General features: G+C 41.1%; 1 protein-coding gene across 2 annotated transcripts in view; it reads right to left on the bottom strand.

Annotated features, from left to right (window-relative positions):
• svep1 (sushi, von Willebrand factor type A, EGF and pentraxin domain containing 1) overlaps positions 1–7,298 on the bottom strand; it is a 48,215-nt gene extending 40,917 nt beyond the window's left edge. The window contains exons 1-2 of one of the 2 annotated variants that reach the window (XM_086058419.1): positions 6,834–7,298; positions 5,867–6,437 (exon numbers count right to left, since the gene is read on the bottom strand). In XM_086058419.1, coding sequence (XP_085914545.1) covers positions 5,867–6,373 — 507 coding nt within the window. In that variant the 5' untranslated portion in view covers positions 6,374–6,437; positions 6,834–7,298. The remainder of the gene's footprint in view (positions 1–5,866; positions 6,438–6,833) is intronic. The other variant, XM_086058418.1, reaches the window with a different exon arrangement.
• Between the last annotated feature and the right edge of the window lie 9,736 nt (positions 7,299–17,034).

Genomic DNA, 17,034 nt, shown 5'->3' with positions numbered 1-17,034 from the left:
GGAGACCCCCTGACCCTGCCAACAAAGTATTTGCCTTCAAATCCTCCACACCGTTCACACCGTGTATACGCCAGACTCCTCACCTCAACACCTTTGCTGGCTTTCATTTATCAGCAGATTGTAAAGCGCTATTTTAAGCCATGGGTGGCTGATGATTGTGGGCGTTTATGTGCTAAAGTGAACTCTGTGGAACGGTTTGGGTAAGTGACACCGTGTCTGGACTCTAGGTTGGCCGACTCCTGACTGCAAAATTACATGAAGCGTGAATCTCCAGTCATTTCCAGGCTTCTTTCAGACACACTTCTAGAGACTTTTTTTTTTGCTTCTACTTTCAAGATTCTCTACAAATCACCAGTCTGACATAGATAAATGGGCTTCCATTTCCCCAGGTCGAAGGCCGTCACAACCGTTGAACTCGGCTGACCTTGCAGTGCGCATATCTGCGTCTTACCTGGCCATCTGTCAGCACATCACTGGAGATATGTGCTTGGAATATTTAAAAAAAAATTATGAACCTTTGGGTAGTGGCAACTACTTGGGGGAACAGTGAAGCTGAAAAATCTATAACAAAGTAGGGGAGACCGGGGGTAGTTGTATCACGGGTAAGTTGTCACATTGCAATTTTTTTTTCCACCAGAGGGCGCAACGAAAAAGTGGAATACTAGTTTTCTTTGTATAAATGGTCAGGGGTTGTGTACTGAGAAGAGAATAGCACATTGTGAGCTGAGATGAGTGCCAGTTATCTGTTTTGCACAACCCAAAGTAAACATTTTCAACTTCATAAATTTTGAAACAGGCATCGTACATAGACAAATTCTAGCAGCAAATCATGTGGACTCGTTAGAGGAGAGATTCGGGCATCTTGTCATGCCTCAGTCACTGCTTTGTTTTAAGCTAAATTTAAACTAGAGCAAGTAATAGCCAACATGGTAGTTTGGGACAACTTGTCTCAATCATTTTGGGGTTTGTTGTCACATATGCAAAGAATGGGCCAATGAAAAATTGTTGGAACTACAATATGCCCAGATGTCAGAACTGGTTTAAGTTTCATGATGAACCATCCATCCATTAACCGAAATGCTTTATTTATTTATTTTTTAATTAAATATAGTATTTCCAGTTTAAGGGAAGCGAAACAGGCATTTGTGGCTGAGAGCTATGACTATAGATTAGACTATTTAATAGATTAAAGTCCTTAGGAACTGCTGGAAGTAGTACGTTAACGTTTGCTCAATGACTATTGTAAATTTTCAAGATCAATGACAAACAATTTCTCTGGCTGTAAAAAAAGAAAGAAAAAAAAAAACATAAACAGAAGAACAGGGATCATTTTGTCCTAGTTTCATTAGTTGCGAAATCCAGTGTGACATCTTACCCCATATAGTGTGACAACTTACCCATTGGTGGGGCAACATGTCACATGTTCACTACCTCTATTTGATGGCTTATAACTCTGCACTGGCACAAAGTATGAAAATGACATGAATACAAAAAATCTACCTAATAATTTGGTCTTTCATCTGGTATACATTTTGTTTATATATGATGCGTTGATTCCAAGAAATATATAAAAGTATAAAAAGTGATACAACTAGCCCCGGTCTCCCCTACATATACTTTATTACTCCCACCATCTAACCATACATACTACCACATCCATTTTGTAGCACTTATATGTCGTCACGGGTGACCGGCGAGGTGACGGTAGGCTTTCCAGGAAAAAAAACACATGGCAATGTAATGTCTGAAAAGATGGAAACTATCTGCGCAGTCATGAATGAGGAGGCCTCAGGGTCCTTGCGTTCGAGACACTCAGAGGCTGGAAAATAGGCCCAAATTTCTGGAAAATATTGCGCATCCATTGCAGAAAAGAAGGCAGGAGCGGGGGGAGTCCCGTGAAGTAACAATCATTTGTCAAACAATTAAATTGAGTGGATCGTCATGGCTAGTGAGATCATTTTCACCCACAATGACCTACTTGCCTCGTCAGGCATTTGACTCTCCGTCTTATCGCGGCGAGGTGAAGCATCCCTGATCCCGAGGACCAGACTGAGGGGCTGCGTGGAGGCCAGCAGCAGACGCACCGCGAGTGGGAGGAAATGATTAAGGCCAAGATGGCGGGAAGTGGCGGTTGCCGAGACAGGAAGCAGAGCCTTGTCTTATCATTTTATCGCGGTCTGGCTTCACCCTTGGGAGCTGGATCAAAGACTTGCACCTTGCTTTCATTTTGTGCAAAGGGTGCTCTTTAGCCATGTTTTTTTTTTCATTCTTCAGAGCAGAGGCTGAGCTATATAACACAAAGACAGTTGTGCTCATAAGTTTACACACCCCTAGTGTATGTAAACTTATGAGCAAAACTGTGTAACACAGTTTTAAAAGCACAACTGTGTAACACAGTTTTAAAAGCACATTATTTTATCATTAAAAGTATTTTTGCAAAGACATTTTCGCCACAATTTTTTTTTACATCATCAATGAATCAATCAAAAATGACCCTTTAGCCCAAAAGTTCACTTTTTACACATTAAGTATCTGTCCTGCTTTTGCCAGTTGCCACCTCTGCTGGCTGTGCACTCGCAAATATTATGACCATGGGTCTCGTTTAACCTTGCAGGCAGTGTTTGAAGCGGTCTTGAGTTCGGACGGAAAACACAGAAATGGGAGGAATGGGAGACATTGTGCTGACTCACTGGAATGAGAGTCACGTTATTTGTTTGGCCTGCTGCGGCTTGGCAAGGCCCAGGACGGCCATTTATATTTTTAGCGCCGGTTAGGAGTTATTGAAGTGATTACATGACGCAGACGCGCTCGTGTCTGTTTTACGGCCGTCAGCCGCGCACACGTGTTCACGCGTTCCCACTCAAACCACTCTAATGTACTCTTAATTACACTCGATGACAAACATGGAAAGATGTGCAGTCCATAAACATTTCGCTGTGATTAATGAGCCCAACGGCTTTCCAGGTGAGTTTGGAAGCATTCAATACAGAAGTGGGGGAAATTTAAATTGCCCACCTGCGAGTTTAAACGCTGGCTGGCAAAGCAGAGGGGATCATGCCAATAAAGAATTCCAGGATCTCCTTTGACCCAGATTTGCGTGCCACCTTACCATCAGTTACTTTAAAAGAAAAAAAAACCTCTTCAGCCATTTTCCTCACATTCTCCCGTGCCCTCTCCCCCTATCAACTCTCCTTGTATGCTGCCCAAGTCCGCTCAAAAATCGGAACCGTGGCCGCATGTCCACCTGCAGCAAGAAGGTGACACAGCACTGTCTCGTGAAAACTCTTGAGGACGATAATATACAAAGAAGACAAACTCCCGAGGTTATATTTAGCTAAAAAGCAGACAAGCTATTGATGATACACTTTCCTAAAATGAAGACAAATTATACATGTCATACTTTGCTGAAGACTAACTATTGATGTTGTTTTCCTAAAAAGAAAACAAACTTGTTAACAGATATTTCCTAAAGAAAACAAACTATTGATGTTGCACCTTCCTAAAAAGAAGACATCCTATTACTGCACTTTCCTAAAAAGAAGACTAACTGTTCATGTTACATTTCCCTAAAGAAGACAAACTATTTATGTTGCACTTTGCTAAAAAGAAACGACATTTTTTACAGTGAACTTTCCTAAAAAGAAGACAATCTATAAATGTTACACTTTCCTTAAGAAGACAAAACAATGATGTTGCTCTACTGATGTACTTTCCCCAAAGGAAGAAAACTATTGATTTTGCACTTTCGCACGTAGACAAGGCAGCTTCTAATGAGGAAAAATGTCAAAGTTTCCTCATGTGGGGAAAAAAGAATTCTCTATATTGTCCCCTAATTTTCTGTCTGCATTCTTTCCACAAGCAATGCAAAAAAAAGGCAAAAATGAGACATGACCACGACACATGCTGACGACGCTCGACGCCTAGGCCGAGACCGAGACACGAGACAGATGGAGACCAAAGAGTCGTGTCTCTACATGCAAGCCTGGTGGAAAAATGTCTCCCTCTCTTAATGGATCCCAGCCTCTTAGAGCCGCTGAGGGAATAAAACATGGCCCTGTTATTACTATTATGCAATTATCAATTATCGTCATCACTGTCCCAAAGAACACCAAACTCTCACCTCGCGAAAAATGAGAGTCTTGCTCAACCAAATGACTTTACAGGATTATTGAATCTTTGTGAGCAGCAAGGGGGGCCTCATCCATGAGGAAGAGTTTAAAAATCTATGCACACATTACTAGATAAATCACTTAGGGAGTATTTGGGAATACTGTTAACGCACTTGAGTACCTGCCCACCCTCTAGAGCGATTATTTTTTGTCTTGGTGTTGTGGTTTTCAGCAGCGTGGGACCTGGCCAGGAGTCTCCTTATCAGCATTTGACTGAAGGAGGTTGAGTTGAGAAACTGTCCTGAGGGCCAAACCGTTAGCCAACGGATATGGCCCATGGCTAAGCGCTGGAAACACCGGGGAGAATCCAGTAAAAAAATGACTAAATGTAAAATGCATTGAGTGTTTTTCTATGACTTTCAGTATTTGTGTGTATCCATCAACCGTCGCAGGCACAATTTGCAGTTTTGCACAAATATATTAAATGTTGTGCAGGACAAGTTGACTGAAAGCAGACCCGATGCAAGAAGTGCTTGTACAGCAGCAACCTCATACCACCAACATGGCTTACTTACACAGCTGGGCTACGTGAACTTGACAGATGAACCGGGCCATATGTCCTCCTTCACGCGTGTGCGGGTGTGTGTGTGTGTGTGTGTGCGCACGGTCGAGTGTCAGGCGCCTCAAATCAACAAACCATAAATAAGCTAACCTTTGAGCTGTGCTAAGATGGCAAACTCACGAGAGGGCATCACGAGTAAAAAATAAATTAAAAAATAAATAAATAAATAAAAAAGCTGACTGATAACGGTTTTATATCCCTCCCTGTATTCAGGTACCATTTCTAATGAGACTTAATCAAAGGCTAACACTCTTAACAGTTGCTATGCTAACACATAGCAAGATAAAAACTGGTAGTTGCTATGCTAGCTAGCATAAAGTATAATAGCAACTAGAATAGAGAAACTTCTGATGTCACCTGACAAGTGTTTGACAGCACATCCCTCTCTTTATTCTGCTACTAATTCAAATGAGAATTTATTAAATGCTAACACGCAACCAGTTCATATGCCAACACACAGCAAGATACAGCCAGCTCACAATTGGTATGCTAAAATGGCAACATGAATAGAGAAAGCGTTCAAGCCAGTTGAAATGCTGTTTCGCATCACTTCCAGTATCCTGGGACCATTTCTAATAAGAATTGATCAAATGCTAACATGCTAGCAGTTGCTATGCTAACACATAGCACGATAGCAACTTTATCCTGAAAATGACAGCCTGTCAAAATGCCAAGTGTGGTTGGAATGGCAAATTCTAATTCTGAAAATCGGATGACAAGTTCCACCTGGAAACGTTTTGGTGTCTGAAAAAAATGCCTTCTTGGGCAGTGGTTTTGTGCGAGATGCCTTCAAAGTAGAATAAAACCGTATAACTGCATTGTTCCTCAACCTCCTCCTTGTGGTTTGGCAATCATGGTGCTAAGGACCGCTGTTGAAGTGAGTTGAGGAGTTTCATTCAGACAAAAGTAGTGATTTGCCACCATCTTGTAGCACCTACAGGCAGTCACAAACCATTTTAGTGGTGGGTGTCAATTACCTGCAAATGTTCCCTATTCCAGCAGGGCTCGGTTTCTATCCCCTGCGACAAGTTGACGACCACTGTATTTCTAATGAGAACTGATCAAATGCTAACAGTTGCTATGAAACCTTGGATATAAAACCACATCATCTTCCATCACTCATTTTTCGACTCACCGCAGCTCGCTGGAAGGCTCCTTTGGTGTAAGTGCCCCCTCCCCTATAATTGATAGCCGGGATCTCCTTGTTGAAGAGGGAGCACTTGTGCTGGTGCGGCTTGGGGGCCGTGATGTGGTCCACCCTCGTCACCACGTGGGTCTTGGACGAGAAAGTGACGATGGCCACGCGCGTGTTCTCCGCCGTTACGGGGAAATCGGAGAGCATCTTGCGCACGAAGCGCAGCTCGCTGCCAAAGTTTCCGGCGCCCACACTGGACGACTCATCCACCAGGAAGACCAGATCCAGGCAGGCGCTTTTGTCGCGGAGCTGGCGGACGTTGCGCTTGAACGCCACGCCGAGGCGCGCCACTTTCCTCTCGGCGCTCTCCGAAAGGTTGCCAGCCCACGAGGAAGACGCCATTTGGCGGGAGGAGCGGGGCTGCCCTTGGCCTACGGTCCAAACGTCCAGGACGCACAGGACTAGGAAGCAACAAGTCCACGACAGCGTGGACCTTTGCCACCACATAGTGAAGAGCACTGAGGAAGGTCTCTGCGGAGGTCAAGGAGGACTTACGGGAGATCAATGCGTCCTGTGCACATTGCAAAATTCACAAATTTATGTTTAAATTTGTACAGCTTTTATCTAATGCTGATTCAGGACATCTCAATTATTAGAAAAACATTTTTCACATTCCCAAAATTTTAAACCAGTCCTTCCATATCATTTGTCCAATTGAAAGCATCTCTATGTAAAACTGTTCTATCCAGTCAAGACATCCCCGATTTTTTTTTTGCATTCCTCAAATCCCCCACATTTTGGGGGACAAATTTCACAATTCAATCCAGACATTTTACAATTTGGCCTAATGCTTCCACGTTTATCCACAGATTGAAACCATTATCACTTCAAACTGTTCAATTCATTCCAAGTTATCTCGGAACTATTTTCCACATTCCCCAAAATCCCACATAATGAATTTTTTTACCTAATCTTTCCACATTTCTTGACCGATTCAAGCCACCGGAATTTGCGTCCTCAAAGCTCAGTGCGACGTTCCTTAAAAGCATCGCTTCTTCCTCAATCCATTGTCTCCTTGGTGTCTCCCCCACAGAAAGAAACCTCATGCCCCTTTTTTCTTCAAAAATCTAAACAAACCTGTCCACAAACCCCATCCTTTTTAGTCCAGACGCTTCCCTTCAGTGCCAGTGTGCCGACCCTCTCCTACGCGAAGCTCTTCGCTCTGAATGCTCCTTCACTCTCTTCCAGAATCATTTAGGAGGAGGGAGGGATAAAAAGTTGGGAGACAGAGAGAGGCTGAAGGGGGAAAAGGGGGCAGTCCAGCAATGGCGGTGAAGTCATTTTTTTTTCTCTCACCTCCCCCCCCTTCCATCGTCTTCAATCTCTCTCCCTACATGTGTGGACTGTCAACATTCCCAAAGAGAACAGCGGGGCCAGCGCCGCCAATCACCAGAATGGGATGAGGCTAAGGATACGGTCATACCTTCCCAAAAGATGGGAGTCTCTTGTCTCTCTTTTTCCTCTCCCCCGCAGATTTTTATCTGCAAGCAAAACAAAGACAGAGGAAAAGGAATTACAAGAGAAAATGAGCAGCGGCAGACGCTCAACGGGTGGTCAAATTAGAGGCAGTCCAAATTTCCCAATTTGTGCTTTTCAATGGAACATACTCTATTTTATTCCTTACCAATAATGTCCACATTTCAAATCAAACATCAAAGGGGCTATCATTCTCCTCAAATTCCCACTTTTCCCACAATTCCACATTACCCATGAACCTTTTCCAAATGTAATTTACCCTTCCATGTATCAGTACTTATTCAAGCAATGTGTGACACATTGGAGATCAAAATGCCACAATTCTGACCGAAATTATTCCACATTTCTCAAACTGATTCAAACCATTCCAACATAAAACTCCATCTCATTCAGGACGTCTTGTAACTATGTTTCATTTTATACATAAATTTACTAGTTTAATGCAAAGAATTTAAAAATTTTACCTAATAAAATCCCATTTCTGAAGTGATTTAAACCATTACACCTTCAAACTGTGAAGCTCATTCAGGACATCATGAGAATAATTTTTCATATTTTCCAAATTCACATATTTTTCAGTGTTTCTGCAAATCAATATATTCATAAGTACATATGCGATTAAGTTGATTCCTTTAATAATCGCCTAATCAATCAATAATTTTTTTCCGATCAACTGATGAATCAGATTTCATCCATACATTTTCTTCGCGCGGGTGATGGAGCCTATTGAATCAGATTTAAGAGAGAGAAAAATCTATCAAAATGTCCCCGTTATACAAAAACAGGACATTATTTCAGATTGGCAGTGCACAAAATGCACAAACATACATTATGATTCAATGATCAGTTTTTGTGATCGGCAATAACAGGCAATGATCGACATATGCTGATCACGGAAAACAGCCGAAGGATTAGAGCACCGCTAATATCAACTTCCTATTTCTACAGTACATTTCTCAAGCATTTTAAACCGTTCCAACTTCAAATTGTTCAGCTCATTCGGGACATTTGCTTTCCATTACATTCATTCTCTGGTTTCCAATGCTGAACATTTTTAAGTCATCAGTGCCATTGTCTCATAGGGTCACGCTCCTTTGTCTGAGTCGAGTGTCTTCAGTTTAAACCCAAAATGGGAATTGGGCAATGGGTTTATGTGGCCACATCATAAGGAACATACAGACCCAGACAGACACGGTCACACAAGATTCCTTTCCATTCCACAAACCCCTGACTCCCTTGGGACCATCACCAAGTCTGATGAGGTCTGCAGTGCCAAAGAGCAGGAAGACGCAGCTGTGCGTGCGTGCGTGCGTGCGTGCGTGAGTGAGTGAGTGAGTGAGTGAGTGAGTGTAATGTACACACCATTCAAAAATATTCCAACTGAGTACAATAATGGATGTAAACAAAAACAGTCAAGTAGCCTCAGCACTTTCTGTATTCAGGTTGCTATCGTATTCTGTGTTAGCATAGTTAGCATTTGAAGTTCTCATTAGCTTTGAATTGAATGTAAAAGAAGCGTCTTAACTGCTTTCTTTCTTCCACATTGGCGGTGCTCTCAGTGGATGGGTCAAATGAGGAGAACGAGTTTCACTCCACTTAGATTGGCGTGACAATCAGTGGTACTTTAACCTTATTTTTTGTGTCATCATCACCCAGATGAACGATTTGTCATTGAAGTTATGTTAGGCTGCCCCCTTTCGATAGTTGAACGCCATTACAACAGCATGTTGTAGGTAGAAGTTTTTTATGCCTTAGATGGCAGTATAGTACAGGGAAAAAATAGTCCCAAATATATTTCAATTGACAATTTTTGGAAAAAGTAATGGCTAAATAATGCAAAAAAATATTACACAATTCCGGATACTGGAAATACTCATTGTCAAGCATGTGTTCTCCAAAAGGAGAAGTAAGCGTATGACCTCATTAATTTCTTCTTGAGGTTTATAACTTCTGCAAAGCAACAAAACAGCTAAGCTGGCTTTATTTTCCTTTTTTTTTTTTAAGAGGCCGCATGCACCATGGACTCTTTGCCAGTCAATTGCAAGGCATATAGAGACGCTCAACTAAACTCTAGGAAATTTCCCCCAAAATTGCATTCGGTAATGTTCTTACTCAGTGCAGGGACGAGCACCTTTTTTTAAACTGAGAGCTACTTCTTGGCCAGTTTGCTACGCACTTTTGAAACGCTCAAAATACCATTCATCATTATATTATTATTCCATCCATTTTCTTAACCGCTTGTCCTCACAATGGTCGCGGGGGGCGCTGGAGCCTATCCCAGCTGGCTTCGAGCAGTAGGGTACACCCTGAGCTGGTTGCCAGCCAATCGCAGTTATATTATTATTATAATTATTATTATTACTACTATCAGCAATATTAGCATTATTATTATTATTATTATTAGGATAATAAGATTTGGTGAAAAAAATCGAACAAAAAAAACAGCTCAACAAGCATTTCTTAATTTCTTAATGACATTCATTTATGTTAAAACATTCACCATGTTAGTTCTCAGAATAACATATGCAACACTTTACTGTATTTCTATAAATCTCTTCCATTGTTTACATTTTCGAACGATCACTTATACAAGATTCCTAGAAAATCACAATGCCCCATCGCGGGTGAGCTACTTTTGGAACAGGCCTGCAAGCTACTCATGCGGTCTCCATGGTGGACCCCTGCCTTAGTGTTCTCCTGCAGGGGTCAAGGACCAAGCCCTGCTGTGAATAGCAAAAAATCTGTAAGCAATTGACACGCCCCTATCAAGGGTTATACTGGAACTCCATATAGCTGCCACAAGATGGCGGCAAAGCACTACATGAAACTCCTCAACGCACTTCAACATGGTTGAAGCAGTATTTGTATATGAGCTCCTCAGTATGGCACTAACAACAGACACCAACCCTTTTCCCCCATGTTATGTTTGGTGCCCTGAAGTAATTAGAGATGAGGAAATAATCTAAATCAAATCGACATTGACATATAAAATAAATGTAAATGTTAAGAACAGACTTGTAAACACACTTGGGATTTAGTAGTGTGTGGAAAGGTGCCAGAATATCAATATCCACATGATTAGAATTCGGTGCACATGCAGCATGCTGATGAAGCAGCAACTGTCTGGCCGTGTAAACTCATGCTTTCATGTTCCGATCCTATATATAACCCTCGAGCTGCACTCTAGTAAATATTTAATGGGTTCAAGCAGCCTGTAAGAGAGTGAAGAGCGCACGCACATGCACTTGCGTATCCATCACGAACCCGCCCCATTAATTAAACTCCGAATAAGTATGTTTGAGTCAATACACAAACTGGATGTCATTTTGAGAGAGCGGTTAGCATTCGCAGAATACATCCGGGCCTTTATATCAGGAAGGCTGGCAAAATGACAGCAAATGCTGGTATATTACAGACACGCAAAGGTGGATTTTTGTGGGAAAAGTCCACACGGGAGGATGATGTGACATTCAACACCTTCACTGTACACTGTGTTACAGTCTTTTCAGTAATATGAATATCAATCAAAAATGCTTCATTAGGTTTTTAAGCCTAACCTATAAAACCAAAATTTTAGGTTTAATACATCTTATATTGTGTATACAGATTAATATATTGCTTTTTAGTTAACAAAAAAAAAAAAAGAAAGAAAGAAAAAATCACAAATACATTTTCAAGCGCAATATTGAAGAAGAGATTGCAATTTTTAAAAATTGCTTCAGCCTGACCTGATGTTCACCAAACAAACAAAAAACACAACAAAAAAAAACACATCTGCTCCGGGAATCTATTTCTTCCCTTCTAGTCTCAAACTGGTGACCATCTTGGGAGTCCAGAAAATAATTTGTTACAAATTATGTGGTACAATTAGTCATTACAATTACTCAAGGCACTGTGACATCATCTTCAGTCGACAGCAAGTGGCAAAATGGTCGCCTCCTGAGGTGGATAAAATGGATTGATTTTGCTGCTTGATTAGTTAGTAATCAGACTATTGGGACCTTATATTATGAACTCATTTGCTTCCAAAAACGTATAAATACGTTCTATTTGAAATGTTTTAAAGACGGATTTATAAGTTTTTAAATGTTTTTTCTAATGCAAGAGCATAAAGAAGGCTTTGATGCAGCCTCTCAAATGCAAAGAACGGTTGAATAAATGGTAGTTATTACACAAACGGCCAGCAGGTGGCAGAAGAGGAAAAGAGATCAACGAGGGCCATGTTGAAAAAAAAGCTAATTTACTCACATTTCTAAATAGATTTGTGAATAATGATGAAACTTAGCTATATTCTAATGCTAATTGCTGCAAAACGGAAATAGAAATATACTCTAATCTTTCTTTTGTTTCATGTTTTTAGAGCAATAGAACAGAATATTCTGTGGACCTTGCAAAATCAGTCAAAATCTAACAATACAGCTGGGAGTGAAGGGGATTGCTTCAGTGAAAATGGCTGCGAGTGAATGAGTTAAGACTTCCTGTCACGAGAGAGTCTCATTAAAGTTTCTGCACAAAGACTCAAGGACAAAGCAAGCGAAAGAATAGCGTGCTGTACAGAGGAATCAAAAAGGAGATAAAAAAAAGAAAAAAGAAAAGAAAAGCAAGACAAGGCGGGCCTATCTTGGGGCAGCGAGAACTGGATTCAACTAGACTCTCGTGAAAACAGACTCCTCGTCTATCGCGCAAGGAGGGGCTACAGCCAAGAGGGAGGAAATTATGAATATGAGAGCCACAATACGTTGTTTGACGCCGTCCGAAAGAGCCTGGTTTTCCGCGACTAAGATTAAGAAGTAAAGAGGACTGGGAGTGGAACACAGACAAGTTCCGACAGGCAAGCATCCATCAGTCCAAAGTCAGATCCACCTCTCTAAGAAAGGATGATTCGATACATATCTTGATACGATTCAAGGACGGTTTATTTGAAAGTGGAACGATTCGATCGGCTTGATTCAGTGGGATAATGATGTCATTTTAATATGAATGAACTTAGAAAAGTTATAATACCGTATCTTTCATGTTGAATTATTATTATTTTTTAATTATACCGTGTTTTGTTGTATTTTTTTTGTAATTAGAAACGTAACAAAAACATTTTAGGATTTTTTTTGAGCGGCTGGAACAGATTATTTGCATTTCAATTCATTTCAATGGAGAAAATGGATTTGATATGAGAGTAAACTGAGTTACAAATGAAGTTCCTAAGTCAAGATACATTGGTACTTGGCTGTTCTTATTGCAGCTTCAGCAGAAATACAGTCTATTATTATTGGGGTTGTGTGTTACAGCCGTGTAGAGTGGCGGCCATATTTAGCAACGCGACCAAATATTAAAAACGGCTCCCTAAGGTATGACGCCATGCACGTTTTGGAACTCAACACGTGTTTTGGAACACATTGTCCCCGGGGCAGGACCTCATGTGTTTCTGGGTGCATGGTAAACACACGGGTCTGGTTACCACCGCACGCCCCCTTCGCTTCTCCTCCTCCAAGCTCCTCGGCTCCCCCTACTTTCCCCTCGCTTCACTGTAAATTCACACATTCCTCTTCTACGCCTTAAAAATGTTCAAAAAACAACCAACCCGCCCCCCCCCCCCCCCTTTCCCGCCCCCTCTTTCTGACGCAGTGTTTACAAACATTCCCAGTACCATCACTCAGGCCTGGGAGTCATGCAAACTTCGAGGAAAACGTAATACTGAAAGCAGGCATACACTTGAATTGATTGTTATTTCATTTAATTTATAGTTATTTATTACAATAATAGTTATGAATAGGAGTGTGAATTGCCTAGTACCCGGCGATTCGATTCGTATCACGATTCATAGGTCACGATTCGATTCAATGCCAATTAATCCCGATACAAATCTATAAGTTTATTATTGCGATTTTTTACAACTCAAATTTAGAAAATACTCATCAGTAAACTTGTACATGTACACTGTAAGATTTGTACGAAAATGTATTTATCTGAAAATTTAGGCTTATAACTGAGCTACTGCATTTAACAAACAGGTTGCAGTCTGTTTCATGTTTAATATTCCATTAATATAACATTCTTCTATGCTTAAAGTGTGAAACCCAACCCTAAGTAAGACATTTTGTTGAATATTCCCATAAAAAAAGTGATGTTTAAAAATCGATTTGGCCGCATAGTGAATCGATTCGAGAATTGCGCGCTGTAATATTGCGATATAGTGCCGAATCGATTTTTTCTAACACCCCTAGTTATGAAATAATTAGGGGTGTTAGAGTAGGATTTCTAGCCTGGGTTTGGGTTTCTAGTTAAGGTTTCAAATTAGGATTTCAAGGCCAAGTATGGGATAGGATTTGTTTTGACCTAGTGGTCAGGTGTTGAGCCTCTTCCTTCCTTTCGTCCTTTGTCCTTCCTTTGTCACTTTCAACCTTCCTTTTCATCTCCCATCCTTCTTTCCACCCTTCATTCCTTATTTCCTTCCATCAGTCCTTCACTTGCTTCCTTCCTTCCTTTCCTACATCCTTGTTTCTTTCATCCATGCTTTCCTTTCTACTTCCATCGTTCCTTCGTTATTATCCTTACTTCCATCCTCCCTCTCTTCCTTCCTTTCATACCATCCTGTCCTATCTCCAATCCTTTCTTTTGTCCTTCTTTCCGTTCTCGGCTAAAAACTAGAATCGCTATTTGAACTCACACTTCCTGTTTTAAAGGCAATGTTTGCATGTTTTGGAAAAGTTTAAAATGATAAAGTTTTACAGTGCGAGTGGAAGCTGATGTCATTTCATGTTCCAAAGGCACCTCCCAATACTTTTGCCCGTTCAAACGAACGCTTTGACATTAGAAGGCCGCGTGATCATCAAACGGGCTCAGGCTACAAGGCCCTTTGTTCTCACGCCACCTCGGGATAGTCATGTTACGGACGGGATCGTTTTTCAGTCGGCAGCTCTGCGAAACTCCCACTAACAGACGTTTGAAGCACTTCGTCATGACCGCCGATTTCGAGTAGTCAATCACTGCAGCTCTGCTTAGCTTTTGGTGTTGGCATGATCGTCCACTCTTGAGTGGGAGGCGGTTATGTAAATTCAGAATGGCACGCTCACGATGAGGATGAATTGTGATTTTGTTCCTATAGTATTAATTGGACGGATATGGTGATGTATCGCGTGCAAAAGAAACGGTCCACTTGTGATGGCAGAGGCCTACATCTCCAGGTTGCCTATGTTTGTATGTCATTGGTCTAATTTTCCATCCGTTGCACAGCAAACAAAACGAAACAGGAGTGGGGCTTACTTATTAACAGCTGTATCTGGAGAATCTCCATGTCTTTCACTACCCAAATCTGTCACCTGCCAGCGAGTGTGTGTGTTCCCGATAATCACGTCAGTATCCACGTGATGGAAAGGTATTCGTATGTGTGCGCCGTGCAGATCATGCAAAAGTGTGCTGGCAAAAGTCATCATTTCAGCTTTGATAGTCACAGTTGCACGCCGCTGAGTCAGGACATACCAGCGAAGTTCAAACCACTGCCGCCTTTCCTGCACAACTCTGATAATCCCTTTCAATCCCTTGGAGTTTTCTTACCCTACATTACTAATGGCTAGAAAACACTTGGAAGCATACAGTAAATTTGGGTGATTTTTCTCTTGGCAAGACCATTTGTTAATTTGCCATTCAAAAGGATTACACAAAAGGTGCTACCCAGTGGGTCAACTTTTTTCTTTCTTGTCCTCATTAGTGCAAATTTCCACCGCAACCTCAGTTATCCCCCCCCCCCCCCCCTTGGCACACGCTTCAAAACGTGGGTCAATTTTGATGCTGCTTTATCCTCAATTAAAGCAAGTTTATATCTCTAAAGATGCGCAACCTGTGTTGAAAAACTCTTAGCACATAGTTTAACTCAGTGTTTGTTAACCCTGGTCCTCGGGGCACACTATCCAGCCTGTTTTCCATCGCTCCCTATTCCACACTAAAAACATTTAGGTCAAAAGTAACCCAATTATGGATCAAAAAAGCACTTTATGGGTCTATTTGACCCAACTTTCTGGTTTGTTTTATACAAAATGACCCAATTGTTTGACCCAAGTAAAGGATCGGACCAATATTCATGAGTGGTTTTACGCTGAAAGACCCATTTCTTGACTCAAAGTTGAGTCAAATTGACCCAAGTAGAGGATTGGTCCATTTGACCCATAGTTGGGTTATTTTTTACCCAGTTGTTTTTATAGTGCAACGCAGGTGAGGATCCTTATCAGGTTTCTCCAGAGCTTGCTGATGAGCTGTCATTGGAATCAGCTGCATGGGAATAGGGAGACATGGAAAACCTCGAGGACCAGGGTTGAGAAACCCTAGTCAAAATCATGGGTCAATTTAGCTTGTTTTCGATTCTTCTTGTCCTCATTAGTTGCCAGCTCATCTAATATGCAAGTTTGGGGGATGTGGGAGGAATCCAGATTCCCTCCAAAACACATACGAGCCGGAATTCAAACCCAGAACCTCTGGGCTGCAAAACAGGCTTAACAACCACTACTCACCGTACAGCCCATCAATGAACATTATTTGTTTCTTTTCTCTTTCAATGGACACTCTGTTGCTACCTTTCTACCCATTTTGAGTGTGTCTTCAGTGCTTGATGGCTTTTTGCAAATGGTCCTCTCTAATCAAACACACACACACTTTTATCCAATAGGCCTTCAGGGAGCTCAGCAAATACAAAGCACTCCCTGAGGATGTTAAGTGGCACAGGTCACATGCAAATGCACTCTCTAAGACATTTCATTTGCACATTGCTGATGTCATCTACAAAAAAGGATTGTTAATCCAATCAAGTCAACTGTGACTAATCAAGAGCGTTTCACGTTTACAGTCAAAAACTATCACGGGAAGGTCACTGAGGACCGTTGCGACTGATCACGTCAAACAAACAAACAATGATAAGGAAATACTGAATTCAGGCTACTAAATATGCTACTTTTGCAGTTTACTTCTGTTTTCTGTATGCTACATACATGTGAATTTGCAGCGTCAGCAGCAAAAAATGCTCAGTTTTGCAGCCCTGCGGTTATGTAAGTCTTTTGTTTGCGAGTAGACAGGAAGCACTGATGTCTCTCAGGTGAATGGGGGTTGGGGAAGGGTCGGAGGTGAAGTGGGGCCAAATGTACTGTCGACCTCCAGGTTTGTGACCGTTAGTGTGATTAATGCATAGATGACAATGTCGAAATTGGCACCCAAAAAGTGTGGGATGGTTTTCATAGATTAGCTTGAGTCATGGGGAGTGACGTGATGTGACACTCAATCTTGCCTAATAAGCATGTGTGTGCGGTAAACAATTTTAATAGTTAAACAAAACAAAACTCGTTCTTATATTGTATTGTTTATGATGGATCTCTAAGTCAGCCAGCTATTTAATAATGTATAACGCACAATGGTCATGACTATTTTTTAGTTACAGAAATAAACTAAAATCATACCAAGGTCAAATTTAAAAATTGATTTAGAAAAAAATTCTATAGCTAACCAATTATTTAATGAACAAAAATAAACAATTAAAAAAGTACGTTTTTTTATGATTATATGTTTATTTGATACAATTGTTCATTAAACTTCTATTTTTTGTTAGTCAAAATAAATGATTCACCAATTATTTCATTAGCTAAAAAAAAAAT

This window comes from Leptonotus elevatus, chromosome 17 (genome assembly GCF_054856555.1).
Source record: "Leptonotus elevatus isolate MCC_2025b chromosome 17, RoL_Lele_1.0, whole genome shotgun sequence".
NCBI lineage: Eukaryota > Metazoa > Chordata > Actinopteri > Syngnathiformes > Syngnathidae > Leptonotus > Leptonotus elevatus.
Note: the sequence above shows the minus strand (reverse complement) of the source record. Positions and strands in the feature narration are given on the sequence as shown.